This window comes from Alexandromys fortis, unplaced genomic scaffold (assembly GCF_014885135.2).
Source record: "Alexandromys fortis isolate MF-2015 unplaced genomic scaffold, M_Fortis_MF-2015_v1.1 scaffold_87, whole genome shotgun sequence".
Lineage (NCBI taxonomy): Eukaryota > Metazoa > Chordata > Mammalia > Rodentia > Cricetidae > Alexandromys > Alexandromys fortis.
In genome coordinates, this window is record NW_026067971.1 from 6,741,578 (window position 1) to 6,769,171 (window position 27,594).

At 46.2% G+C, this 27,594-nt stretch overlaps 1 protein-coding gene across 1 annotated transcript in view; it reads right to left on the reverse strand.

Annotated features, from left to right (window-relative positions):
• Positions 1–3,178: 3,178 nt before the first annotated feature.
• Positions 3,179–27,594, reverse strand: part of Tgfbr3 (transforming growth factor beta receptor 3) — a 170,826-nt gene continuing 146,410 nt past the window's right edge. The window contains exons 15-17 of the mRNA XM_050155755.1: positions 21,146–21,199; positions 18,321–18,428; positions 3,179–6,488 (exon numbers count right to left, since the gene is read on the reverse strand). Of these exons, the coding sequence (XP_050011712.1) occupies positions 6,370–6,488; positions 18,321–18,428; positions 21,146–21,199 (281 nt within the window). The 3' untranslated portion in view covers positions 3,179–6,369. The remainder of the gene's footprint in view (positions 6,489–18,320; positions 18,429–21,145; positions 21,200–27,594) is intronic.

A 27,594-nucleotide genomic window follows, 5' to 3' on the forward strand; every position in this document is an offset into this window, starting at 1 on the left:
TCAGTTTAAAATAGAGTGTGGCTTCCAGCATCTCCCCAAACAGGGAAGGAAGCAAGTCTGCACATCAGACACTTAGATGCCATAGTCATGGGTCTGTCCCATGGAGATTATCACTAACTCCCGACACACTGTGGTTTAATGAATTACGCCAGGGATCAATTTAATTACTATAGTAGTTTAGTTGTGTTTTAAAGTTTTTCTGAATGTCACCAATTATCCCATTCATCCTAAGGGAAAATATATGGTACATGGAACCATTCAGCTTAGGACAAAGAGATTTTATACACCCAAAGAGGCAACTCCCGTTTCTTTCCATTGTAGAGTAAACTAGGAACACACCAGTCTCCCCGTTGTAAACGATTCTTATATTGGGGGAGGGGAGTAAAAGTGAAATAATTGTTTCCAGATTTGAGACAGAACTGTGATTCTGAAGAGAAAGGGGAAGACATTTAGGGTTATGTAGAGGTGATGGCTACCACTTGAGATGGCTGTAGTTATATCAGGTTGTACTCGTGTATACACTCTGTTGTGTGAAGAACGAGGAGTATGGAACCTATGCTGTGGTGCCTACCATGGCCCAAGTGCTGGAAAATATCACGTCCTTGGCTTTGCCGTGTTCTTCAGGATGCCGTTGTCAGAATTCTTTTGAAACTAGATTGACAGGCAGGGTTTCTTCACTTAGGAGTGAAGAAAATGGATATTTCCCACTGCTGTTACCTGGCTGTGTTATGCGGATGACGTCATGCTAACAGGCGATGATGTCACAAGTACAAGAGGGGGTGGTTCCCATACCTGAAAAGGACTGTGTATTAGTTACATTTCTGGGCGTGTGACAGACTACATCACATAGGACCATACTTCTGCATGTAGGTCTTCCAAAAAATCACATTCTGCATGATTCTAGATCTATCTGTGTCTCTTTGGTCAGGGCACCTGAAGGAGGCTGGGCCTCATACACCAGGACCACATTATCCAGGAGTACACACTCCTTCCCAACCTCACTTCTGAAGCCAAGGTGGTGGGTGGTGTAGCTTGTGTGTCTGGACATTTGGTCCCCGGCTACTGACGCTGTTTGGAAGATGGAACTGCTCCAGAGGAAGTTGGTCACTGGGAGCTGGGCCTTGGCTTTTACAGTCCCATCACACTTCCTGTGTGCTCTCGGTTTCCTGCTCTGCCAAGATGTGAGGGGGTGAGGGCCCCACCCTGCGGCCCCTCCTGCGCCCACAGGGCCTCCTGCTGCGATGCCTCCTGCTCCATGGTAGACTGTGTCCCCTCGAATTTAGGCCAAAGGAGACCCGTAAGTTGCTTCATTTTGGGCATTTGGACAAAGCAGAAAGAAAAATAAAATATTCAGTCCTGGGATTCTACTTTTGAATTTGGTTTTCTTTTTAACGAATTCTCGGAGTTAAGTGGAGAAAAATCATTAAAAACGCAATTCAAGCTGTGGCCTTCTGAGGAAGAGGGGTGAGATCATATGACCTTTACTCTAGTGTGAAAATCAAATCTCCATGAAGTCCAGTATGCAGTTCCTCTGAAAAAAAAAAAAAAAAGCGAGATGGAAATTTAGAGACCAAGGCAGAGAAATGCCCAGACTCAAACCTCAGACTGTTGATGACACCTGCAAACACTAATGAAGCAGCTCGCTTGCCTTTAAACAGGTTCCCTTAGGGAATGGCGAGGGAAGGGTTGGCTTGCTAAGAAACAAGAAAAAGATGCCTACATTTTCCTCGAAAATGACCATTGGTAACAGTTCTTCACTGTATAGAATTATAGCATTCATGGGTGGCCAGAAGAAACAACACATTATAAATGACCTTTGATTTATAAATGACCTCAGGATTGAACCACGACCCTTCGGGTAGTCTGGCGTTGGTCTGCTTTCTCTGACTGTAGATCTGGTGTTGGTCTGTCTGCTTTCTCTGACTGGCCAGACCACCTTTTCTCAACATCTCTGCAAAAACAGGGAGGGAAAAGCCGGATTTGTTTCCGGGGAAAAATCAGACAACCCTTCATGCTTACGCAAGGCTCCGAGTTGCAACATGTTCCTTGGGGACATGGAATATTTAAGAACGGAACGAAAACTATGGCCCGTTGTCATATGCTAACATCTTAGCTGGGTCTCTCAGAGCTCAGTTGTCTTTCCCGAGGCTAGCGAATCCTATGGTATTCCGGTTTACGATTTCACACCAAATTATCTCTCAACGCCAGACAACCCAGATTTTCTTTCCCTTTTCTTCTTCAGTGTGATTGAACTGGGTCCTCGGGCATGCTGGGCCAGGGTCTGCCACTTAGCTACCCCTCCAACCCCTTGCTGTAGGGAACGGGGTGTACCCATCAAGAAACATGAAGTTGCTCTCTGTCAGCCTAGGGGGAGGGCCATGCCGTGTGATGTCACCAGTGGCGTCTGTTATTGCAACACTATTTTATGGACAGAAGGACATTCCTATTTATGAAAACATGAGTTTGAACTAAGGTTGTTGATACTGGTTCTTCCAGGGAAGGGACTGGAAGAACTCGGGGTACCTGTGGGACCATCTTCTACAGTAGCTGTTCATTTCAGCAGCTAAGAAGAAAGTGAGGCGAACAGGGAATTACTTAAAAGGCTCAAGCTGGGCAGCAGCACAAAGTGAGTGGTTTTAGTTTTGCTCTGTGGTGAAGGAAGACTTTGGAGGGAAGCGAGGCAGGTGGTTCCTGGTCAGGGGCTGCTGTGGCCGGCTTAGCCGGAGAGAGAATGGCTCCCGACAGTGGAGGACAGTACGGGTAGGAATGAGTTTATCATTTAAAAATGATATTCTTGAGGTGAACGATGCCTAGGTTTGCTAAGGTGGGGTGTGGTGTCAAGGCTCCAGCTATATCCCAGTTTCTGCCTTGGGTAACCGGAAGAAGCCAGTGGCAGACAGACGGTGAGTGATGGAAGCAGCGTTGACACTTAGGGGAGATGGGAAGAGTGGAGCCTAAATACATGACGTTCCCCTTGACGCTGAGAGTGCAGAAGGCCGAGGAATGAGCTCTGGGCACAGCCCCTCCACTCTCTGTCCCCCCACCCCCACTCACTTGGGCCCGTGTCTTTCCCCTCCATTCCCCTCATCTTCCTCATCAGATCTGGCGCAGCAGGTGTGGTCAGAGTTGTGTCAGCTCAAGTGGACATTTAGCAATGACCAAATAAGACACAAGTTAATAATTGATATATCTTTTTTATTATGCACAGATAAAGGAATTAAAACTGTGGTTATCAAAACTATACCTCTAAGCAGGTTCACAAGTCTCTGACTCACAAACAGGAAAGGTTACAGCAGGGGTGTTCCAACTGGCCACAGGGATTTTTCAGGGTACGCTTTGACCCTCACAGACTTAGAACAGTAACAAAATCAGGCTCATTCAGGAAAAACCAGAATAGAGGAAGGAGTATTGTATTTGGAAACTGATAATAGTCCTTCCTAGAAAAATATCTGTCAGTTTTATGAATGAACCCCCAGATAAAACAAACAGGGTTAAGAAAAAGTTTGCATACACGACTCAGCCGACGACATGTGCTGTTAACACAACCAGCAGTATGCGCATCATTCAAACCATGAGGTAGTTACAGTAAAAAAAGGAAGGGCACGCCTGTGCACCCCACACACTCAGGCATGCCTGCCGAGAACACATGCAGGAAATGGACTCACGACACATTACCAGACAAGCAAGAGACCATTTTGTGTTTAGGAAAAAAACTGCTACATGACCAGCTCCAGCAGAAGAAAAATCTCCAACCTTTGACAACGCAGTGTTACAGCTGGGGAACACCACAACATGAAGAGCTGGGCATTGCAGTCACCAAGGACTCGGGCAGTCTAGCGTGGCCTCTGACCATGGCGTGGCCCCCAGAAACAACACAAGACTGCAGGTGGAACTGGGTTCAGCCAGTCTTAGGAAACTTGCAGAATATGTTATAAAAGTAAAGCTTATACTTTGTATTAAATCTGTGATTGGCAGGAAGCAGTCAGAAACACTGTAACAAGAGGCTGGGGAAGAGACCCTAGCTTTATACTTCAGAAATACTTAACACATTCATTCTCCAATACGGAATGGGGGTTCTTGAGCTGAGTAATACTTCTGATAGTGAGATCCAAGGAAATAAAAGGTGTTTTTTTTTCTTTCTCCTTCTAAAAATACTTTTGTTTGCAATTTATAAATTTGTAAGTTAATTTAAGATTATAAAATCATTGGTAATGTAGTATCTCTCTCAAAAATATACATTTAAATATATTACAAAATTTTTAAACTCCATCCATCTAAGAAATGACTCTTTTAATACCTTCCCATAGCTAATTTTCTTTTTAACAAGACGGTAAAGGTTTTTTCTTCTTTTTTTTTAAAGTAACTGATGAGAATTCACAGTAACTGAAATTAAACATTTCATATGGAGTAACTTAAATTTCTCTAAAACATTTAAATATATCTTTATACAGACTTTTTGTAGTAAAATATAGCTATAAGTGATTTAAAGACTCTAGTCTTCTTTGAAGACATCTTTAAACATTTTATACATAGAATATATACTTAACAATTACATTCTGCTGAAGGTTAGGCAAAGCGCATTATTTTTAGACACAGGTAGCACAATCTAGGTTTTCCACAACGACAGCTTGACGAGAAATGATGAACTAAAGAGAAGTATTTCCCTGGTCTCACACCATTCGTACTCATGGGTGGAAATCTGAAATACTCTCAATTCATCAATGCATCAGTCTGAAGCTGTCAGCCCGGAAGGAATCTGCTTTGGTTTGAATTATCCCAACTGAATAAGAGCCGTCCTTCCTTCCTTCCTTCCTTCCTTCCTTCCTTCCTTCCTTCCTTCCATCCACCCATCCATCCGCCCATCCATCCATCCATCCATCCATCCATCATCCATCCATCCATCCATTCATCCATCCATCCGCCCACCCACCTACCCATCCGCCCACCCATCCATCCACCCAGACTACGACTCAGTGACAAAGACACTGCCGTCTCCATCCACTTGCCCTGTTTCTACCAGCAACATTTCCTACTGAAGTTTTCACTCCTGAAGCACAACCACCTGACTCTGAAAGGCAGTGGAGTTTGCGCCTGAGAAATTCAGGCTAGAATCAAGCTTGTTCTAGTCATGGACTCTTAAGTTGTTTGGAGGAATTCTGGGAAAGCAATCTGATTTCATTTACGGTGGATCCGGCATGGAGGTCCCCTCTGGGGTTCAGTTTTAACACAGCGCTACAGAGTGCTGTCAGAGTGGTCTCATATTTTTCTGTTGAAGGAAGTTCCCCTGAAACCCTTTTTTTGTGAGCTACTTTAAAGCTAGTGCCCTTCTCTCTCTGCATTCTGAGGGCAGGACCGGTGACATCGTGAGATGACCTGGGGCCTCCTGGAAGGGTCTGGCTTTGATAAAGGGTTCATCAGAAAGGCCGCTGTATTGAGTCCACATAATCTATGACTTATAACTCACGTTTCAACTCTGGAAGCATAGAACATTTTTAAAGAGGGTGTGGTCCTATCTCCAATGTGCAGATGCCACACACTTGTGCTTATATGCACACACACACACACACACATACACACACACACACGACACCTTCACCCCCCTGAAGTTTAAATATGATCAGGACAAAATGTCAGAAACAGGCACAACCCGTTGTTCCATACTTTGGGCATTTTCTGTTTCTGTATGCCTGTAAGAATTAACAAATTTGGCTTTAAGATATGTATGGAGTTGGCGTGTGTGTGTGTGTGTGTGTGTGTGTGTGTGTGCACGTGCGTGGAGGAACAGGAATCAGCATTCATTTTGGCCCAAGAAAGGAATGTTGCCTTAACAAGTGGCAGGGTGTAGCCTGCTCCCTCAGGCTAGCGAGCTAAACAGGGCACCATGTAGGGTGTGGCAGGTCAGAAGTGGGCACCCAGAGAGAGGTGCAGATTGGATACGGAGGGGACATTTCTTCTATTTTACATCTTGGTGCAGCTAGGAGGGCATCTTTGGCCACGTCTCCCTGGCTCTATTCTCCGGCTGTCTTCCTTTCTCCTTCCCCCTTACTCCGGGTCAAACTTCTGACCCCAGATGATGGCTGTTTGGACACCTGGACAAAGCAGCATTAAAAAGAAAACACTAGTGTGTTTCACATTGAAACCCTCGTCCTCCGAGGGTCTGGAGAAGGCCACCAGCTTAGCTTTCATGTGTGACAGATGTCCGGGGTGATGGGGGGGGGGGTGCAACAGGCTGTCGGCACACTGAAATTCACTCTCTCTTTACAGGGAGCCCAGATGGAGCCTTCGGAGTCTGGACACGCAGCGCCGGCTTTGGGCCCTGCCCTGGCGGCGGCGGCAGCGGCGACGACAGCAGCGGGCATCGGGCTCCCGCTAGGCCATGCTGCTGCTGGAGCAGGGGCTGCTCTGAGTGCTGCCAATGCTGTGGGCTGCGCTGCTGTTCTCCGAGGCCGGTGGTGAGGTGGGGACTTGCTGCCTTCGTGCTGTTTCCCCTGCAGTGAAGAAAGACATGTCACACATGCGTTCTGGAAAGGAATGCTCCCTCCTTCTTTGATATGTTACCTGGTGTTTTTCTTAACTGTAGGCAGAAGCGGCTAACTCCGATTGGCGGGAGGGCCTTGCACTATAATTTTTTTTTTCTGATTTGTTGTTTTTGTAAGGCACTAAGTGCTTTCTGTATGGCCAGTTGTGGCTAGGCTCTGTGGCAGCTGAGGACCAATACTCCGGATTCTAGGGCCTACAACCCAGGGGTGAGCCTTCTGAATGCCAGGAAACCACACAGCCATCAAGTACAGGCATCTACAACTACCTAACTAGCTCATGACCAAGAAGCGCACGGATGAGTTACACAATTAATCACAAAACAGTATCATAATGGTCTAAGTAAATTTGAAATTGTGGATTGGTGAACCCCTTTTTGTACTAGGAGTGGGACCTAGGTCTTTGCACACACTAGGCGAGAGCCAAATACCACTGAGCTATCCCCAACCTCTGCTTCAATGCCTTGTTTAAATCTGGGCCAGTGAAGTTAAGACTTTGCCCTACCTGCGGCACAAAAAGCTTTGTGTGCCCAGCATGAAACCTGCCTGAGAAGTAGGAACAGGGAGGGGGCTGCTATGGGAAATCCCTTTGGGGCAAGGAGTTTAAGCTGACTGCAAGTGAGACTTACAGTGGCTGCCAGCAAGCAGCCTCCTTGCATGCTGAGGCTCTGTTGCATTCAATGCATCTATCTCCCAACACACCAGCAAACAGACTCTTTGTACATTGCAGCTCCGTTGCATTCAATGTGTCCAACTCCCACACATTAAGCAGCCCTCTTGTCATTAGACACTCCACCTCATTACAGCCAAATGCACAACGCTCTGGGGAGTGAGGAAAGCTCAGGTCACACACATGGTTTGCATTTAACTGTGAAAGAGGCCCAGCAGTCTCTTCAGTTAAACCAGCCTCACACCAACTCCTCCCCCAAAAGAAAAAACAAAAAAAAAAAAAAAAAAAACAACACAAAACTCTAGGAAGAGGAAACTGATAGGAACTCTCAGCAAAGGAACCAATGTCTCCAACCCCCACCAACGTGAGAAGCCCCCAGCAGGCAGGCCTGTTTGAGTTCTTTCCTGTCCTGCTGAAATGCACATCTATCAGCCAGAGATCAGCAACCCTCCCTTCAGCTTCCTAGAAACACCACCCAGCAGCAGCGAGAGCAGACTCTGACCCTTCAGCAGGCTCAGGCACTAGAGACCTGTCCTGCCAGTGCCTTCCTGGGGCCCCTCAAAAATCCCGGCCAGAAGAGCCACTCTGCAAAATGCACCAAGGGCTCGTGCCCCCGGCCAGGTTTCAGCTTCCTCTGACATCTGTTTTATGAACCACAGCCCCGTGGACTTCTGCATCCACCTCGGAGCACTTGAGGCTATTGTGTGAGCATTTGGTCCTTGCATTTCCTGTAATTAATTTTCCTCCTGGTACTGGAGGGATGGAGGGAGAGGAAAGGGTGGATATTCCCAAGGAGCAGGCGGACTGTTTTAATGCTCTTCTTTCCTGGAGCATTTGGTATCTTCCCCAGCACTGGCCCTTCAAGTGTATGTAACCAACAGTGAGAAGCTTGCTTCGAGGGTAACAACACTTTGCCAAAAATTTACTTTCTCCCAAATGGGAAATTATTTCTAGAAAACAATCCAATCTTTTTTCTTTCTTTCTCCTCCCCTTCCCTTTCCCTACCTTTTTCTCCCTTCTGTGTTTTTCTTTTTCAGTGCTAAAGTCTGAGCCCACTGCCTTGTAAATGACAGGCACATGCTCCACCCAAGCTATAATCCCATGTATTTCCAGCCCTTGACTGTTCTTGTGCGTGCGCGCGCGCGCGCGCGCACACACACACACCTCCCGATTTAGATCAAGGGCACACTGGTCTAACAGGTCTTGCCATCCATTTGGGCTCCACTGGCCTGGTCTGGTGAGCTTGGTCTCTAGTGGCTGAGGCAGGACATCTTTACTCATCTAGGGGCTTGTCCCATTTATGTCTTCCAGACCAGGACAAATGTTTGAAAATTCATGTTCAGGAAAATGTCAGCACTGTATCCTGCCCAGGAAGTCAGAATATCTGCTTCTTGGTATCTGTTTGTCAAGTGTAATTTGTTGCTGTGTTAGTTTATTTTAATCAGTGCCCATTAAAAAGAGATCTTGTCAGCACTCAGAGGGCAGGGGCAGGTGGATCTCTTTGAGTTCGAGGCCGCTCTGGCCTACAGAGTGAGTTCCAGGATAGGCTCCAAAAGCTACAGAGAAACTGTCTCAAAAAAAAAAAAAAAAAACCAAAAAACAAGAGAGAGAGAGAGAGAGAGAGAAAGAGAGAGAGAGAGAGAGAGAGAGAGAGAGAGAAGAAGAAGAAGAAGAAGAAGAAGAAGAAGAAGAAGAAGAAGAAGAAGAAGAAGAAGAAGAAGAAGAAGAAGAAGAAGAAAAACAAATTTTGCAACTTTTAGAGTCTTGGAAATTCTTGCCTTGGTAATGAGAAAATGCTTCCCAAAGTAAAATCCCAAAGAGAGCCTAAAAGAGCCCTTATTCAAGACAGTAGAGTCTGCCCAGAGGTGGGTGAGCCACACTAACCTGATGCTATGCTAACTTTGGTTCAGTGCACAGTTTGTACGGGGAGAATCTGTCAGCGAACCTGTTAGTAAAGGCTGAAGACCCTCCCATGTCCTGAAGCAGGCTGGCTCTCTGGGCTAGAGGAATCTGTGAGTTCCAGGTTGAGTGGGAGACCCTTCTCAATATAGAAGGTTTAGAGAAACCAAGGAAGGTGTGCAAGGTCAGCCTCTGGCACATGTGAGTGTGTGTGTATAGATGTGCACACACACACTCACTCTCACACACTAACACTAATCTTAAGAAAAGGAAGAGAATGTTCCACAGATGAGCCCACATGCCCTCTGGCTATTTTCACATGTAAAACCTAATATTTCTCAGTATAACCAAGTTTTTTTTTTTTCATCCTTCAGAAAATTGGGAAAAGCTTCCCCTGCCCTTTCTGGTGAGATGGGGGAGGTGCTGTAAGATTTCATCACGAAGAAGCCTAATGTGCCCACACTTCTGTTTCCACTGCCAGCACTGGGCCCAAGTGGTCCTTTGGCTTCCTGCCCCCCCCCCCAATCACACTATCTCTAAAGCATACCTTGGTGGCAGGTACACCCTGTGGAGGAGGAGGAGGAGGACCCTGTAGCTAAGCAGCTCAGTGAGATGTAAAATGTTCTGGGGGGGCTTGTTCCTCACAGCACAAATTTAGCCATCAGAGCCTAGATGTTCAGTCTTTGTGCTTCTGAAATCTCGAGCACACAGGGGTGGGAAGAGAGAGCCAGGGAGGAGGAAGAGTGAGTAGGGAAAGGGGCATTTAGAGCCTGGAACAGTCTGGCAGGGGTGGGGCAGGATGGAGAGATACAAGATGAGAAAAGCGAGGATTAATCCAAGGCATTAACTAGCCTGGGCTGGGCCTAGGTGAGGCCAGTGATCTTCTAAAGAGGAGGAAGATATATTTCTGTAGTTCAGCACAGTATTGGCCAGATCTTCACAATTGGATGTTTTTAAACACATGTATGTGTGTGTCTGCATAAGGGTGTATGCATGTCCATGTGTGTTCGGGTGTGCAGAGGCCAGAAGATGAGGCTGGCTACCCTGAAGCTGGAGTTACCGGCAGTAGTGAGCAGCCTGGCAACGTGGTGCTGGGAGCCACACCAGGGTCTCCTTCAAGACTGAGCCTCTCTCCAGGACAGAGTGGAGTCCTCTGTCGGTTTCCAGAAAGACACAGGGAGAGAGGTGACTAACAAGGAAAGAAAGGTAGCAGGAATCTAGGTTGTGGAGCCTAAAGAAGACAGTGCAGGTGTCCTGGAGAGCACTGTGGGAGCAGGACCAGCTGTCCTCTATCCCCCTGCAGGTGAGGAAGTGAGGAAATGAAGTGTCGGGGGGTGGGGACTGGCTTGGCAGGGAGGGAAATTATGGGTCCTTGTTCTTGGGAGGTAGTTAAGCAGGGAGGGGGAGGCTTTCCTTCAGGCCCATGCGTGGGTTGCAGTTTTACACCAATTGGTATTGCTCCTTTGTTCTGTTTTGTTATTTTCACATACTAGCTGAAACCAGTCATGGGCCTCGAAGGAAGGCAAACCTGGCTACCTTCAGCTTAGAGAGGGTCAGTCACTTCTGACCTGGCTACCTTCAGTTTAGAGAGGGTCAGTCACTTCTAACCTGGCTACCTTCAGCTTAGAGAGGGTCAGTCACTTCTCATCTTTCCTGGAACCTGTTCCTTTCCACTGCAGAGGTGGGAGGTGGGGGTGGAAGTGTGGGAGTGGGGGTGTAAGGAGTGGGGGTGTAAGGAGTGGGGGTGTTAGCTGTTGACATGAGTTCTGATGAAAAGAAATACTACCTCAAGGCGGCAATTAAAGTCTTCCTAAATACTCTGCCTGTAATTCCCTGTCTTTATTCCTAGCTGTGGCCAACCTGCTACCAGCCGCATTTTGGCTTCCTGAATCTTACGTTAACTTGACTTTGTGATGAACAGAACGTACTCTGGGTCTGGCAATAAGGCTAAGAGAAGAGGGAGGGTGGGAGAGGACAGGGAGACACTAGCAGAGGGATCTTCCTGCCTCTCCCCGAGTGCGGCTGCTATTACCCAGTTACACAGTGCTGGGGCTCAGACGTAAAGCTTCCTACCAATTGACTACATCCCCAGACCCCACCCCTATGTATTTTTATAAGGCCTAGTTCATTGTTAAAAAAATTAGACTTAAAGCTCTCTAGTTAATTTTGCTGCCAGGCTTGTCATTTGAGCCAGGTATATTATTACCATTTCCCCTGGTAGGCTACTTCACGACGTTCCTAGAGGTGAGATGCTCAAACAAGAAACACCCATGAAAAGCCTTTCAAATACCAAAGCCCCATAAAAATGTCAGCTATTGCAGGCTGCTCCAAGGTGTAAGCAGAAAACAATGTACAGGCAGAAGGAGCAGTGTGTTTCACAGAGCAAAATAAAACGCAGAGGCTTTGGCCCAGGACTGCCTGCTCCCATCCCTCAGGCCTGCTCGGCCATCTGCCACTGAACCTACCAGCGGTCTAGGAAAAGAAGCCAAGCACACACCTAAAAGCCCACTGAGTCGGGAAAGAGGTTCAGCTAGGAGATTCTCTGCAGATGTCTGTGTTTCTAGAGGTCTGGAGTTTCAGCAAAGTCCTCCCTCTCCACTACCACAGAAAGGAGGTCACCAACCTAGAGAAAGGCTTGAGCAGGGTTGGAGGCAGAGAGCCCCAGAAAGGTGGAGCTGGGCAGAGGTGAGCCTGCTGGCGCTGTGAAGACGGCAGGACCCCCTCTCGTCACAGAAAAGCCTCTCCCATTCTTTTCAAAATAGCCACCTTCCTGTCTGTCCCCGTGTATCTCCCACCCACGATCCCCATCCCTGCTCTTCCTCCCCTGCTCTTGAAGCCACTCTTCTTCCTGCTGGGGAGACTTGCCTTTCTGAAAAACTCACTAAGCCTTGCTGTCCTGAGGCTTGGCCTCTCTCTGCTGGGATCTGGGCTTCCACCAGAACCACTGGTCACGGCCCGTTTGCTCTCCGTACGTGTGTAAGTTCTTCAAGGGAGCTACGGCTCTGTTGGCCACAGGCATTACACCAAGGCCCAGGTCAACACTTGGCATTGACCAATAGCTAAGAGTTTCACTGCGTGAGTGACAGGATGAGCAGACTTGTAAACAAGCCAAACAGAGATCTGCATCACTAATCAGAGTATTAGTATATATTAAACACACAGTAATAAGCTTATTCGCCAATTAGCAACACAAAGATGAAAGTGTTGGAGCCATATGTTCTTAGAGCTTATAACACAGAACAGGAAGAAGTAAGCAGACTGAAAATGTAGAGGACCACCAGTTGTCACATCAGTGCTCTGGCCCATATATGTATGTGTGTGTGCATGTATGTGCGCATTTGTGTGTCCATTTATCTGTGTGTGTGTGCATGCATGCATGTGTGCATGTGTGTGTACATATACATATATATCTGCATTGAGGGCAAGACTTAGCAAAGAGGCAGATAAAGACAGTGCTTTGTAGGCACATGTAGACTTGTACCCCTCCTTAAATCTCACCAGGACGACAGGAAGAAAGAGAGGGGGCTCTTAAAAAGCAGAATCCCAGAAACTAAGACGACAGCAATAAAACATGGAGAGATGCTGAGGAGCTGGGGGACTCGGAGCTGATTACAGAGCCCAAACCTAGGCCATTAGTGGTGAAGACTGAGAAACAGTTCATTCACACCACAGAGGCTTCAAAAGCCCAGACAATGGAGACATGGAACACGGAAGGAAGGGAAGCTGCTCAAGGCCTGTACATAGTACAGTAGACCAAGCTGCTGTACAGGAAGCAACATGGCTCCCCTGAGTTCCCTCTGCTCCCCTGCTAGGCTGGATCCTCTAAAGGGGGTGACAGTGAGGGTACCGGAAATGCCCAACCCCGAACACAGCTGAGAACAAGGCGCCACACCTGGAGGGAGGAGCTGAGTGGACATCCATATGCTTCGACGCCCACTGACTCCAGTGCCCAGCCTCCCCAACCTCACGGCTACTACAGCAGAGTGGCCTTGGCGCCCGAGCCACAGCTCACACGTTTATTTCCCCCAGAACACGGTACGTTTTTGATTATCCACATTCGGAAGAAGTGTCAGCACTGTGCCCTGCCCAGGAAGTTTGAGTGCTTCTTTTCCTGTGTTGCTATGTCAGCACTTTTTATTATTAACACCCATTTAGGTTTCAAAACTGCGAGACCTATTCCCTGAGGTGGGAAACAGGAAGGCCTGCTTCATGGAAAACCTGATGAGTTCAGAGGAAAGATGCAGGGAGGTAACACTGGGGTTCGTCCATAAAACAGCCCTCCCAACACGCTCGAAGGAAGTGCCCTCGGCAGAACCTCATTCTTCAGGACTCCTGGATGATTGTCAGATAGATAATGCAGGCACGAGGGAAAAACAGAACTTAAAAAAAAAAAAAAAAAAAAAAAAGGAAATTCAAAGTTCTTGGAATTTTAAAAATTTCCAGACAGTATCATAGGTTAACTGAAAGAGAGATGAGGAAGGGTAGGGGACTATAGAGGTTCATCTCTCAAATAAAATGTAATAATAAGTAATGTAATGTAATAATATGTAGTGAGAGAAGACGAAAACAGGGGCAAGGAAAGGATGAGCAAGTGAGCCAGGTAAGGGGACACATGCCTGTCACCGTAGTGCTCAGGAGTCTGGGGCAGGAGGACAGCACGTTTGAGGCCACAGTGAGCTCAAGGCCAACCTACTGTGCACGGTTATTTCCTATATCAATGCCCCCCTCCCTCCAAAAAAAAAGCAAGAAAGAAGAAAGGAAGGGATGGAGAGGCGGAAGACTAGGATGAAGGGCAGGCATTCCCAGGCTGAAAGCCCAATTAATTCCCAGCTCAGACTGTGGAAACACATCTAAATCAGGACAGTGTTAGAAAGATGGTTCCAGAAAGGCAAGTCAGATCACACGGAGAATAAGAAATTCAAAGCTCAATGGCCTCAAACCCCTCAGCGGCAATCTTTATAGAGCTAGAAGAAAATAAGGAGCACTTTCAAAATTCCAAAGGGGTTGTTTATAATCTAATAGTCTCCACAATGTTCATCTATCAAGGGTTTCTATAAAATGAAGACATTTCAGACTCATGGCATAAAGGAAATATGCATTTCCCATGACCTCTTAGGCCAAGAAGAAGGAAGGTTTAGGATATATGGCATAAGACATTAGCTAGGTTCAACTGACTTAAAAATTGTTTTATTTTTAAGAGGGGTGGGGAGAGTGAACGCATGTGGGTGTATATAGTAGCTGTGGGACACGGGTGCTGGGTACCCAACCCAGGTTCCCTGAAGGAACGGCCAGGACGCTTGAAAGCTGAGCAGTCTCCAGCTATCTTCCCGTGGAGGAAGGTGAACGACATGCCCAGATGTGTTAAGAGGTCGTAAGAGCTGGCGGTCAGTAGACGAATGGATGGTAAATGTCCAGAAAACTAAACTAACGGGAGATGGATAGACATAGGCAGGGGATGCTACTGACCCCTGGGAACACTGAAACACAGGCGAAAGAACACAGAACAGAACTGTCACTACATGGCTAAATCACGGTTAGCGTGTGTGTGGTCACAACGACACACAGTGAGTATGGATCTAACCAGACTTCAGTATGAATCTACCACAGGGTGAGAGGGGGAATGGATGATAATTGAGGCATCTGGGGAAAGTGGAAATAAACCCTCACTTTCTGAGTAGGATGTTGACAGAGAAGATCCCAAACCAAAAGGGGCAGTCAAATAACATGGTCTACTTGCTATTTAGAGATACCAGTTAGTATCCCAAAGAATCAGACAAGAATGAAAATAAATGTTACTCCAGAGGATGAGACAAAGAGTGAGGCAGTGAGGGTCTGGTCTTGCAGCAAGTTTTGCAGAACTCTATCTGGTGTCACACTGTCCACGTACTATCTCCATGAGGCTAACACGGGTTTCTACAGAGCAAAGGTAAGAGCTGTTGTCCTCTAGAAAAGAACAGATGGAAGCACACCTCTGACTGTGGGGCCCGTGGCACCAGAGGTGAGGCATCTTGGAGTAGAGCTATGCCTGTCTCCAGCCATGTTCTCCTCTCGTCCTTCATGCCTAAACACGAGAAGGCTTTAAGACAGAACTGACGGAGCACAGAAGAGCTATCTCTCGCTGTGCCTGGAGCTGCTATATGACAGTGGGAGCCCTGCCTCTCTCTTTTAGACCAAAACGATTTCAGGAACATAAGGAGTCACAGTTCAAATCTGTGACCTGGTTTGTGCTGTGGAAAACAGAAGCTTAGAGGGGAGTCGTCCAAATGAAGCGTTGTTCTGGACACAGAGGTAGACGCAGCCCGAGCCCCCACATAGACCATATAAGGTCTGAGTTCCACAGTGGGGCTTCTTGTGGAAACTGAACAGGACTGAGTCAGTGTTTGGATTTGCCCATCTTTGCTTGCTCGCCGCGCCATCCTGACCATCCCTGTTTATCTAAACTCGCTGCTGGCTGACCCACGTCAGAAATTTACTGGGTTCTGAACTGAGCCCTCTTTGTGTTTGAGTAACACTAAGATTAATTACGAGCCGTACATAAAATGAACTTGGGGCCACAACTTTGACTTAAAAGTACTTTCGGAGTGGAATCATAAGCAGTATCAGTGGAGTTTTAAGTCCCAAGGACAGTGTCTATAGGACTTTTAGTTTCTGGGCTGGCATAAACAGAAATAAACACAAACTGTTTGCTGGAAGGGCTTTTGTTTGTCTTAAATCTATGTGCATACTTTATTTTGTATTAACAATACTTGAAGCTCCCCTCTGAGGCTTTTGTTTGGATGGGAGGGGGTGTGGAACAACCACTTCCAAGTTCAATGAGGGGAAGCAGGACACAATACAATCAAGCTCTGCTCTCTGTTTATTGGCTTGAGGCTAGGCTGTGGACACTTCTGGAATTGCCAGAGGGGTCTCAGTGTGGGGTGCTTTCTATAGCGAGTACCATTTGCTAGCCTTGCTCTACACCTGGGCCTGGCTTCCTAGCCCAAGATGGACCATGTGGGTTTCAGGATCAGCTCTGAGACCTAAGTTAGTTAGTGGCTGAGCAGACATACAGAAAACATCTGTGTGTGACCAGACCCACATAAAATCCTCAGGACTACAGCCTTCTTGGAGTACTTCCAAGTTCATTCCCAGTAGACAAACACAGGGTTCCAAGTGCCCCAGAACCTCCCTGTGCAGGAGGTTGGAAAAAGTTGCGAAGAGCTATTAGCTTGAGACCTAAACACGTCAGTACCGCTGTGATAATAGCATTGGCTCCAAATTCTACTCTACCAAAAGCTGTCTCTTCAGGGTTTTGTTTTCTTTTTTTCTGAACTTTTACATGGAGGAAAAGTCTTCAAATGATTCAGAGGCATTTATACAGTGCCCAGAACCATCCCACTCAGGGCTTCATTTTCCCTGACATGAAGCACACTGCACTATAAGGTTGCTGGCTGGGAACAACAAATTTTGAGGACTCAATGCTCAGTTATTAAACACTAGGCTTCTGTCACTAGCTGGCTTTGGAGTTAGCCTGGCCAGGCACCGAGGGCTTGCTTCTCTGTGTTCCATAACCTAAAACACCTTCGTCCAGGGCTATGGCATTTGAAGTGAAATTGCTGATGGAAAGAGTCAGAAATTTTAACACAAGAGCTCTGTCATATATTTTTCTCAACAGTTTGAGACTTTGTCTAGCAACTAACAGAAAACACAGGGGCTGAGGAGATAGCACAGGGGATAAGCACCTGCTGCCCAAGTATGGGGGCTGGGGTTCAGGACCTCCAGAACTCATGTGAAACCCAGGTCAGGTTGGTGGCTAATTGTAATCTTAGCACTTGGGAAGCAGAGAGGATCAGTGGGGCAAGGTGGTTATCGAGGCCAGCAATGTTGGCACCTCTGAATTCAATGAAGGACCATGCCTCAGTACATAAAGTGAGTGATGGGGAACCACCATGTGTGTGCGTGCACACACCTGCACACACACTCACACCCATGAGGACATTCATACACACATGCACAGACATGAAGAAAATTGAAAGGTATGGTGACACCTGAGGCTCCCTCTAGTCGTTCCCTTCCCTTCTGATAGTCTTTCTTCTGGTGAAGCTAGCGGGATGACTCCAGCCGAGGAAAAGGCTACAGGAGTCAGTGGGTCCATTTGCCTCAGAACCTTCAATCTAGCCGCTTTACCCAGGGTCACAGCACAAACTCCAAATCCCCAAACAAACACGACTTTAACATGTCTCCACATACAAGCCCTCCCTTCCTAACTATAGAAAGCTATCAAAGAGCACCAGGAGGAAGTGGAGGGTCAGTCTCCTTCCCCACTGAGCAAGTGAATCCCTGCCAGGCCTGTGTTCGGTGTTGGCTTCTGAACAGGTTCAACCTTGGGGCTGGCTGGAGGGAACATCAAAATCGAGAGGTGGGGATGGGAGAGCATAGCTTTAAAATTTGTGTCTCACTTTTCAGGCTTTTTACAAATAATAAAAATATATTTTGAAATCCTAACTTTGTAAACATAGGAGAAACTTGTTTATCCAAGATGTCACGAGTTAGAGGCCAGGGGACCGTGGTTTAGGGCCACTGACGGGGACGCTGGTGGGCCTTGTTCAGTGCCCTGGCAGCTGTGGTAATGAGCGACTGGCTTCTCTTGTCGCATCCTGGGTATCGCTCAGATGATTCCAATATTTTTTTCTTTGGAGGGATGTTTTCTAGTTAGTCCTATACAAGCTTTCTTTAAATCCTATGACAACACTGCTTTATTAGAAGCTGAATATCACCAACATTGTAACTGTGATTAACACAGGATAAACTGTAACCAACATAGAATAATTGTAACTAACACAGGATAAACTGTAACTGTAACTAACACAGGATAAACTGTAACTGTAACTAACACAGGATAGACTGTAACTGTAACTAACATAGGATAGACTGTAACTGTAACTAACACAGGATAGACTGTAACTGTAACTAACACAGGATAGACTGTAACTGTAACTAACATAGGATAGACTGTAACTGTAACTAGCATAGGATAACCATCCTTTTTCTAAGCAGTATTTGGGACAAGTTATATTTTACATGACCTAACTTATACCAAATATATAAATATAAGAATAGTGAAGGTGAATGTTCTTTCTTTTGCTTACTATTTTATTCATCCCTAAAACTGTGTATGTCTGTTATGTGGCAGGTGCCCAGATACGGGCCAGCTGAGAGAAGGCAGTCACACTCACCTGTGTGGGAATAGATGTACCACAAGGCCCCCGTCAGGAGTGCTCCAATAACAAAGGCAGCAAATGCAATGCCCATTACAGTTAGTGTGTCCAGACCATGGAAAATCTCTAAAAAAAAGAACACCAGAAACACACATTCTGTATAAGTCAGTCTTACATACTTCCATTTTATTCTCACTACAAGCATGGCCATAAGCCTAGGTGCTGATAGAAATTCAGACACTGTGGTAAGGGTTCCACTGAACTCTACAGTTTGTTACTTGCAAATTTGCTGACAAAGGAAAAGATGGATCACTTGGGTTTTTAAATATCCGGTTAGTAATTTATTCTGAGTAAAGACTTTTTAAATAAATGTTTTTAAATAAAGCATGTAGGTTTATCTTACTTTATTTGTATGATCTTTTGCTTGGATGCAGGTATGTGTACCACACGGGTGCCTGTTGGATCTCCTATCCTAGATTGGGGGTTATGAATGGCTATAAACCATCTTGTAAGTGCTGGGAATTGAACCTGGATCCTCTGCAAGGGTGACAAGTGCTCTCAATCGCTGCGAAATTTCTCCAGCTCCCCAAAAAGTCATTTTTAAAAATGAGACATAAATTTTGTGATACTTTCTATCTGTGGTCTCACTGTCTTGGTCTGAGAAGGTCACTTGAAAATTCACAGGTTAAGATTCTTAAGAAGGTCAAGTAACAGGTGTGGTGGGGTTTGCCCTTAATCCCAGTACTGGGAAGCAGGGGTAGGTAGATTAATATGAGTTCAAGGCCAGCCTGGTCTGTACAGTGAGTTCCTGGTCAACTAAGGCTACAGAGTGAGATCCTGTCTCAGGGGGTGGGAGAGGGGGGGTGGGCGTGAACTTCATTATCAAAACCAGGCTCATTGTTTCTTAATTCACCAAGCACTTCCGAGCAACCATGACCCACACACTACACAGACATCATAGCCTTAGCATCCTCTGCAGGACTTCTGTGAACACTTACAGAGTACGAAAGATGAAAGGGAGTGAGAAAAAAGGAAGAGAACAGAATACATTACTCTTGCGCATCAGAACACTGCCCTGGCTTCACAGTAAGCTCCCCGTCTTAACCCTGAAGAACTGCCTCATTTTAAACAACCTGCTTTTGCCGCCCTCCAACCCCCATCTTTCCATGAAGAGAATTACTTCTCAGTGGGGTTGCCATGTCAGTTTTACGGTCAGCAAAATATATAAAAGAACTGATTGTCCCTCTACTTGGCGGAGATTTTTTTACATTTGCAATTGATTTCAGTTCACAGAAATCTGAGATTTCCTCCCACTGAGGAAGAACCGCCTTTGAGTTAAGGCTAACTTGTAAGGAAGTGTTTGGTAAACTAAAAATCTGTTTATCTATGCATAAATTGGAGGTACAAGCTCTCTCCATGACCTAAACATAGCTTCTTCTCTCTGCCCCGTTCAGAAGCAAGACCAGCTGGTCATTCTAGAAGTGAAATCGCTTTGTTTTCCAACTCACACGACACAAAAGATTCAACTATATGCTCATGTGAGCCTAAGCCAGCCAGGCACTCCAGAGGTCTCTCTGTTAGGTAACTCCCTATGTGAGGAGTCAAGAGGGACCTCGCTCCTCCAGCTATCTCTGCTGGTGTGTTCACTACCTTCTGGGAAACGGAGGGTGGCCCCACCCAGCACAGGTAGGAGTAACACAGAGAGAGCTATTGCAACAGAGGAGCAGTCCTGGGCAGGAGCTGGGAACCTGGGAGAGCCTGGTGGGAGTCAGAACGACAGACCAGCCATCAGCCCCCAAGCATAAACTAGTCCATGGGACAGATACAAAAAGGCAATGTGCCTTCTTGTGCCTATGAATGCAAGGGCAGATTGGTGGTAACTTTCTTTTTAGTAAAAACATCCTGAAATTCCAAAGGTAGAGATGTCATTTACGAAAATCAGCCCAATGAGTATGAAAGAACGTGTCTACACCATGTCTGTTACTGAGTGTGTGGTGCTCCTGTTTCATAATCTCCTAGAAATAAGTCACTTAGGACATTCATGGGGCTTTGTAGAAAATTAAAAAGAACAACTTGTATCCAGCACTGGGGAAGTAGAGGCAGGTGGATCTCTGAGTTTGAGGCCAGCCTGGTTTACAGAGTGAGTTCCAGGACAGCCAGGTTGATACAGAGAAACCCTGTCTCAAAAAAGAAAACAAAATAAAAAAGAAAAAAGAAAGAAAGAAGGATGTTGTGTACATCTTGGGGTCAGCCCTGGAAACCAGCCCCGGGAGTCAACACAGATTCTCCTCACAGGGACACAAGAACAAAAAGAACTCTGGGTGGGCCCGGCTTCACTGCCAACGATAACTCATTCAAATATATACAAAATGATGGTGACCTACATAACGCCCAACGTTCTGTACCAATGATACTGAATTCTCATTCTCTTCCTTGCCCTCTCCGGCTCTTCCCTCCTTAAGTGTGTGGTGCTGTTTCCTTAGCACCATCTCTCTGAGCAAGGAATCACCCTGAAGCTCGAAGCAAACACTCTTCCAGCACAAGAGGAAAAAGCATAAAAACAATTAACTTGATAGTGTGAAGTTGTAGCCTTCACACTCAGGCTGCGGCACCAGTGGGTCAACAAGTCAGGATTTTAACGTGGCAAAGGCAGAGACCACAGAACAAGGACAGACAGGGTGAAGGGCAGAGGGAGGGGAAAAAGTGAGAAAAGGAAAGAGGGAAGAGGAAGAGGGAAGGAGGCAGAGCTGCCTTATCAGTTCAGCTTGGCAAGGTTTTCACGACCAACACTTTCTTAGAAAAGCCCAGAGGCATTGTTTGGAAATAGTTGCATAAAGACTTACGTGGAGGGGGAGGAATTGGACTGGACTCCTTAGTTTTAGTGTCTGGAACATTTTCTGAAACAAAAGCATAAGTCACAATGCACTCCATTTACGCAAGGGATCATCAGACTCTCAGCAGAAGGGCATTTTTCTAAGTGTTAATAAATACGTGTGTGTGTGTGTGTGTGTGTGTGTGTGTGTGTGTGTGTGTGAGCGTGTGTGTTGGATCCCTGGAGCTGGAGTGGTTGAGCCACCTGACTTGGGTGCTGGGCCTCTGGGTCTCTGGAAGAGCAGGCACCACTCTTACCTGCTGAGCCTTCTCTCTAGCCCAAGCTAATAAACACTTCCTGAAACCACCGCTAAAGTTCCTCTTAATGTATCAAAGGCACCTCTCAGAAATTCCAGGCATTATATTCTGCTAGGGACCAATTACAGAGGCTCTGCAATTTGAAGTTGAAGGCAAGCAGCTCGATTTAAAGACTTTGGATCTGACAGAGTGTACATGTATTCATTCATCTTTCTAGTTACTGTTCAATACCTCCAAACACCAGGCTTCTCCAATACGTTCACAAAACTGTTCCCCCCTTGAAATATTTTTTTAAGAATTTACAGCTTTTTGCCAGGCATAGTAGCACAAGTCTAAATCCTAGCACTTGGGAGGCAGAGGCAGACGGATCTCTGTGAGTTCGAGGCCGAGTCTGGTCTGGTCTACATAGTGACCAGGGTCTCAGGACAGCCAGAGCCACACAGTGAGACCCTGTTGGGGAAAATGTATGGCTTTTGTAACATCATTTCTTATCTCCTTAACCACAGGGTTTAGTTCTGCTCTGGCATTACCAGTCCCTCCCTCTTCCCATCAAACTCCAAATGTTCTCTGCACAACTCCCCCAAAGGGAATTCTCCAGAGTCCCGCTAGTGACTAACTACCCTTTGTGTACAGAGAAAAACAAATCCAGTCAGTTTAGCATGAAACACAGCTTCTCCCCTCCCTCCCCCTTCCCAGGTCCTTCACTCATGGATGCTGGTGGCTCCTCCCTATTTAATGTTCAACTGGCTCCTTTCAGTCCCCAGTTTCGTCATACTTTCTAAGCCAATTTCTGTTTCGCTGGCCCTGGTTCTATCCTTCAGGGCTGACCTCTCCCATGATTCTCACTCCACCCCTTTTCAGCTACACAGGTCACGCTCTGACACGCTGGCTGGTGTGGCAAGGCCTGTAGAGGGTCCCAACATTTTCCCTGCGCTGCCTTTAGGGGAAGCCTCAGAGCGGCAAAGAATCAGACTTCCAGGAATGCTTGGTGAAGGTGATGCTGACACCCTTAATAAGACGACCAGAACACCTTGTGCTTAGATGCTTCCTGGTCTTAGAACGCCACAAGACCAAAGTTTTCAGTGATGTTAAACCTGGTCCTTTGAGGCCATCAGAAAGAGAATTTGCAATTGCTGTTTTACAAACGAGTGGGCCGAGATTCTGATGTCCTGTGACCAGTTCAAGATCACAGCTGGGAAACATCAGTGAAAGGCTGAACCAGGATTTCTGACTCTGGCTTCATGGGTTACAGGGGGGGGGGGGGGGAGGGGGGGTGTGCCCTGTCCTTAGCTGGAGAAACTCTGATTTAGTAACTGCTTGTGCCCAGTGCTTGCTGCTCTCCTCAGTGCGAGGAGCTTAAACCAGTGTGAGGACACTCTGGCCTGAGACGGGAAATTGTAATTTGAAATGATTTATTTAAGAAAGCAAAAGAAGAATATTGCAGGAGGTGAAAATTACATGAAATTCAAGTTTGTCCCAAAAGCGGTATTCTGTGGTCGTGCACAGCACACATGATCTACAGCCATTTTCCTGCCGCAGCAATAGAACCGGACACTTGAGACAGGGGCTGGACAGTCCCCAAACCAAATACTTTATCTATCCAGTTTTTTATAGAGAAAGAGTGAAGAGGTCCTGGCTCAGATACCACCTTTCTCTTTGGAGTTCAAAGTGGTATGTCCTAAGTGCCTCTCAGCTTTAACTTCATCATCATTCATAAAGAAGGACACACTTAGTCTTTGGATTCATAGCAAAACAAAAAAGAGCTTGTGGGATTTAGAACAAAATAATGCAAGTTGGTCTTTACAAAAATAAGTCATAAGGTTGACAGAGTGAGTGGTGACGAGAGTTCCTGGGGTTAACCATTGCAATCAGGCCCGGTCCGGTTCTGAGGAGGTAACCAGCTACTGTACGGACCCCTCAATCTGAGTGTCACGGTGCCCCTTTGAGGAGACATTCAAGTTATACGTCAATACAATCACTAAGAAAATTAAGGTGTCTTAAAAAATGAATCCAGGAGCCAGGCACAGTCTATGATCCTGGGAGGTGGATGCAGGATGGCTATGGGTTTGAGGACAGCTTGGACACACAGTGGCCTCAGGCCTGTTTGACCCACTCAATGAGAACCTGCTTGTGACAGTTTGGCTTGAAGGTTGTCTCACTGAGGGACTGTTGAGATTGGACTGGGTGGTCTGTTGTGGGGGCTGTCTTAAGTTAGCTGGGTTAGGTTCAGCCCAGTGTGGGAGGCACTATTCCCAGAACAAGGGCCCTACATTTGCATAATGGAGCAATGGAGTTGAGTATAGGCAAGCAAGCAAGCAGGTACACATCCACTTCTCTCTGCTCTTGACGGCGGGTGTGATGTGACCAGATGTTTGAAGTTCCTGCTTCGAGTTCTTCCCAGTGACAGACTAAATTAGGAGATAAGCTAAATAGACCCCTCCTCTTCTACGTAGGTGGTTTTGTTTGGATACTTTATTACAGCCACAGAAGTGAAGCTAGAGCACAGTCTTAAGGAAAAATGATACAATTTAGTATGCAGAACTCAACAGTCATAAACTAACTATATAAGATACATTTTCTAGGGGCTAGAGAGATGGCTCAGTGGTTAAGAACATTGGCTGTTCTTCTACAATAGCTGGGTTCCCAGCACCCACATGGTGGCTCACAATTATCTATAACTTTAGTTTCAGGGGTTCTGATGCTCTCTTCTGGTCTCTGAGCACACCAGAAAGGCAAGCGGTGCACAGATAAATGTGAAGGCAAAATGCCTGCACACATGAAATAATAAAATGCATGTTTCTAGAGATGCGTTTCCTGGCTGGGGATGTAGCCTAGTTGGTAGGGTGCTTGCCTAAAATGCCCTTTCCTGGGTGTCATCTTATTGGCAGCAATAACACTAGCTCTGACATTTGTAGATTTGGACAATACTCTAAAGTAGACAAAAAGTCTCCGTCTCTTATCTCATACCCCTAGGAACTCTCTGAAGTGTGAGCATCTGACCATAAATCCACCTACTTTCAAGAAGTAATGGTTTGGCTCACTGAACTAAGTGCGAAGGCATTGGAAGGTCTCAGCAGCGTGCATCAGCAAGAAGTATACACACACTTCTGGCAAGAGCTCCAACCAGCCTTCCACCTGCGGTTACGCTGTGTCACTCAGAATCCCCACGTGGTTTGAAAAGAAGGATTCTCCCAGAGGGAGGACCTCACATGTAAGAATTTAGGTTTTATGGCAAAGTCTTTGTGATGGATGGTACTGTTTAAAAATGGACTTATGCTGTGATCTAATACTCCCCCTCACCCCAAATAGGGCCCTCCCAGAGAGCTAAACAGAAACAGCCCTGCCTTATTTCCTTGTGTCAAGTCTCGTCGTGACCATCCGTGCAGAGACAAGCCCCACACCGCAAAGCTGAGGCTCCAGGATTTACCAACTAACATTTCTTGTTCCCCAGTTCCCCATAACTCTGACTATAGCAAAAATAGCTTCATCTCTTCCAGCGCCCTACAACTGAACCCGCCTGCCGAAAGGAAGGGAACAGCCGTATTTACTTAGGGAAAGGATTGTTAGAAAGGAATCCTAGATATTGCTGCAAAGAGAATTTTAACAGTGGATCTCTCTCTGCAGAAAGAATACACTATAATCAACATTCTGGATCAAATCTTCTCATATAGTCTGAACAAATTTTGGTTTACCTCTAGAACCCAAACCTCCCTCAGATTGTCAGAACTAGCTCTCGCCAACCAGCGTGTCTGGGGTAGGTTATGCATGAGTAACTGACCGCAGCCTTTGGCCTCCCGTTTTAATTCAGTTCTTGTAAACACTGCAGGGCTGAGAAAGCCCACAAAGAAACAGGGTGGGGGTTGGGGGAAGTGATGACTTTGTGCGGCTACTCAAGAGTGGTTTTTTCCCCTAACCTTACTCGGCTGATTCTGGTTCTTGCTCTGGGCTCTTTTCAGTATTTATGGCAGGCTTTGCATTGGCCTCTTAACTTCTCTGCCACTAGACAATGGTCCTCACCCAGGGACAGGGCAGGAGGCTCTTTGGAAATATGGTGGTTTCTAGAAATGAAGGATGATGCTAATTCTACAGGGCGCCCACGTCAGAGTTATCCAGCCCTAGGTGGGTGCTGTTCAGAGTGAGAAACATTGTACTATAAAGCCCTAACATTAGGGACTCAGAAAACATGTTTTTGGAATAAACAACCCAGAGTATCATTTCACGTTCTCTTGCTGGTTTTCTCCCAGAAGCACAACACCTGCACTGCTCTCAGAGTGGTAATCCTAAACAATCCTAAGCCCTGGAGTCTCCCTCTGTGTAGCCCTGCCAGGCCTTGAACTCACAGAGATCTGGCTTCTTCTGCCTCCCAAGTACTGGGATTAAAGGTGTGTGCCACCACGCCCAGCCTTCTCAAGATCTTTTGGTGCTCCTTAGATTTCAGAGAGGTATCTCCTGGATTATTGATGGATGGAACTGTTGGTTTCCTTCCACACAAATGGGCCACAAAAAGTGGTCAAACAAGATTCACCATGAATATGTAGTTGCTAAAACTGGATAATGTGTTCCTGGAGGGTTCGTTCTAATTTTACATACATTTAAAATCTTCTTAAGAACAGGTTTTCAAAACTGTGAAGCAGCTGGACCGATGAGAGTTCTATCCCCGGCTCCCTCAGGGACCGAGACCTTGCTGGGTCAGCATTTCTAGTCTTTCCCTCATCTCTGCCTTAACCTGAGGCAAACTCTTTTTTTTTAAGAGTATTTTTGGTTCTGGAAAATCCAAATGTGTTCCAAAATGTCACGCCTCTTTTAGATTAATTTCCAACTGACATTTGAAACGGTTTCCCAATACCTTTCTCTCCTAGAAGAACCCCAGTCTGACCGAGAGGAAAGAAAGAAATCCACATTTACTGAGTGCTCATGATAGGTAGGTGCTTTTATTTTCAAGTGTGGAGAAAATCCAGAATTCCTGAAGTTTAACTTGCTAGGAATTAAAAGCTGAGTATAAATCATGGCAAAGCCGGGAAAGCTGCCAACGCGCTGAAGCATCTCAGAGACGATGGCAGGATGGCACCGCCTCAACTATTCTAATTGTTTTGCCATAAGCCATAATATGCATCAGCTGTTTGTTTTCTGCTTTTGTGTGTGCTCAAGTCATAAAGTCACAGAATGTCTGAGTCTGCACTTTTAAACACACCCTAATATTTTAATCCTGTCAAGAAATGTGTTTTCTTTTTTTTTTTTTAATCTTTCATCTGACTTTCAGTTCATATTCTTTAGATTACTTGAGTACTGTCTTGATAACAGTGGCCATGGGAGGAGGAGGCATATGGGGGTTTGCAAAAGGTGTAAAATCAAAGGAATGGATTCGCATCCTGGTCTGCCATATGTAGGTGTGTGGCCACGTTTGTTAAAGCGTCCTCTCTGCAAAGCCTCTGTGAAAACTAAACTCGATAACACCCTAAGCACTCAGGACAGGGCCTTGAGCAAAAGAAATGCTCCGTGAATGTTGGATCCTCATCGCCATCACTAACACCTCAACAGCCTGGCATCTTCATCTATTGTGAAGAGTAAAGGAGCCTGATGATCAGCCAAGACTGATTCCAATGGACTTAGAGACCAAAGGTTCCACTAAGAATGGTAGCCTATTAAAAGAACCTAGAATTATTCATGTAGCTTTGATGGCCACTTTCCCTGCCCACGGAGGAGGAAACACTGTCTGAAGATGTCATCATTATTGGTGGTGGTAGTTGCTACTCTCTGCCTGTATCTGTCGTCCTGAAAACCTCAACTGTAAAAAAAGAAAGACAGGCCAAATGGCCAAGGACAGTTGGCTCTATGGCAAGGACGTCAGGAGGAATGGACCAGGACAGTGGAGCTGCTGGGCACTCTTACCCCACAGGTCATCCCTGGTCTCCCACTCCAAGAAAGAACCTTAGTTACTGTCGTTTAAATACACCACTGATACTGGGCCAATGGTCACCTGCCTTTTCCCAAAAATATTCCAGTGCCCTGTGTGGCTCAGAGATTAGATTTCAGTGATCTACACGGAACAGAAATGATTTCAGAGCCAATGAAAATAAACACAAAAGGTAAGGGAGGCATTATGAGCCGAAACCCAGCAGCAAACCCCCTACTCCTGCCAAGGAAGACGAATTTGCATACAGCC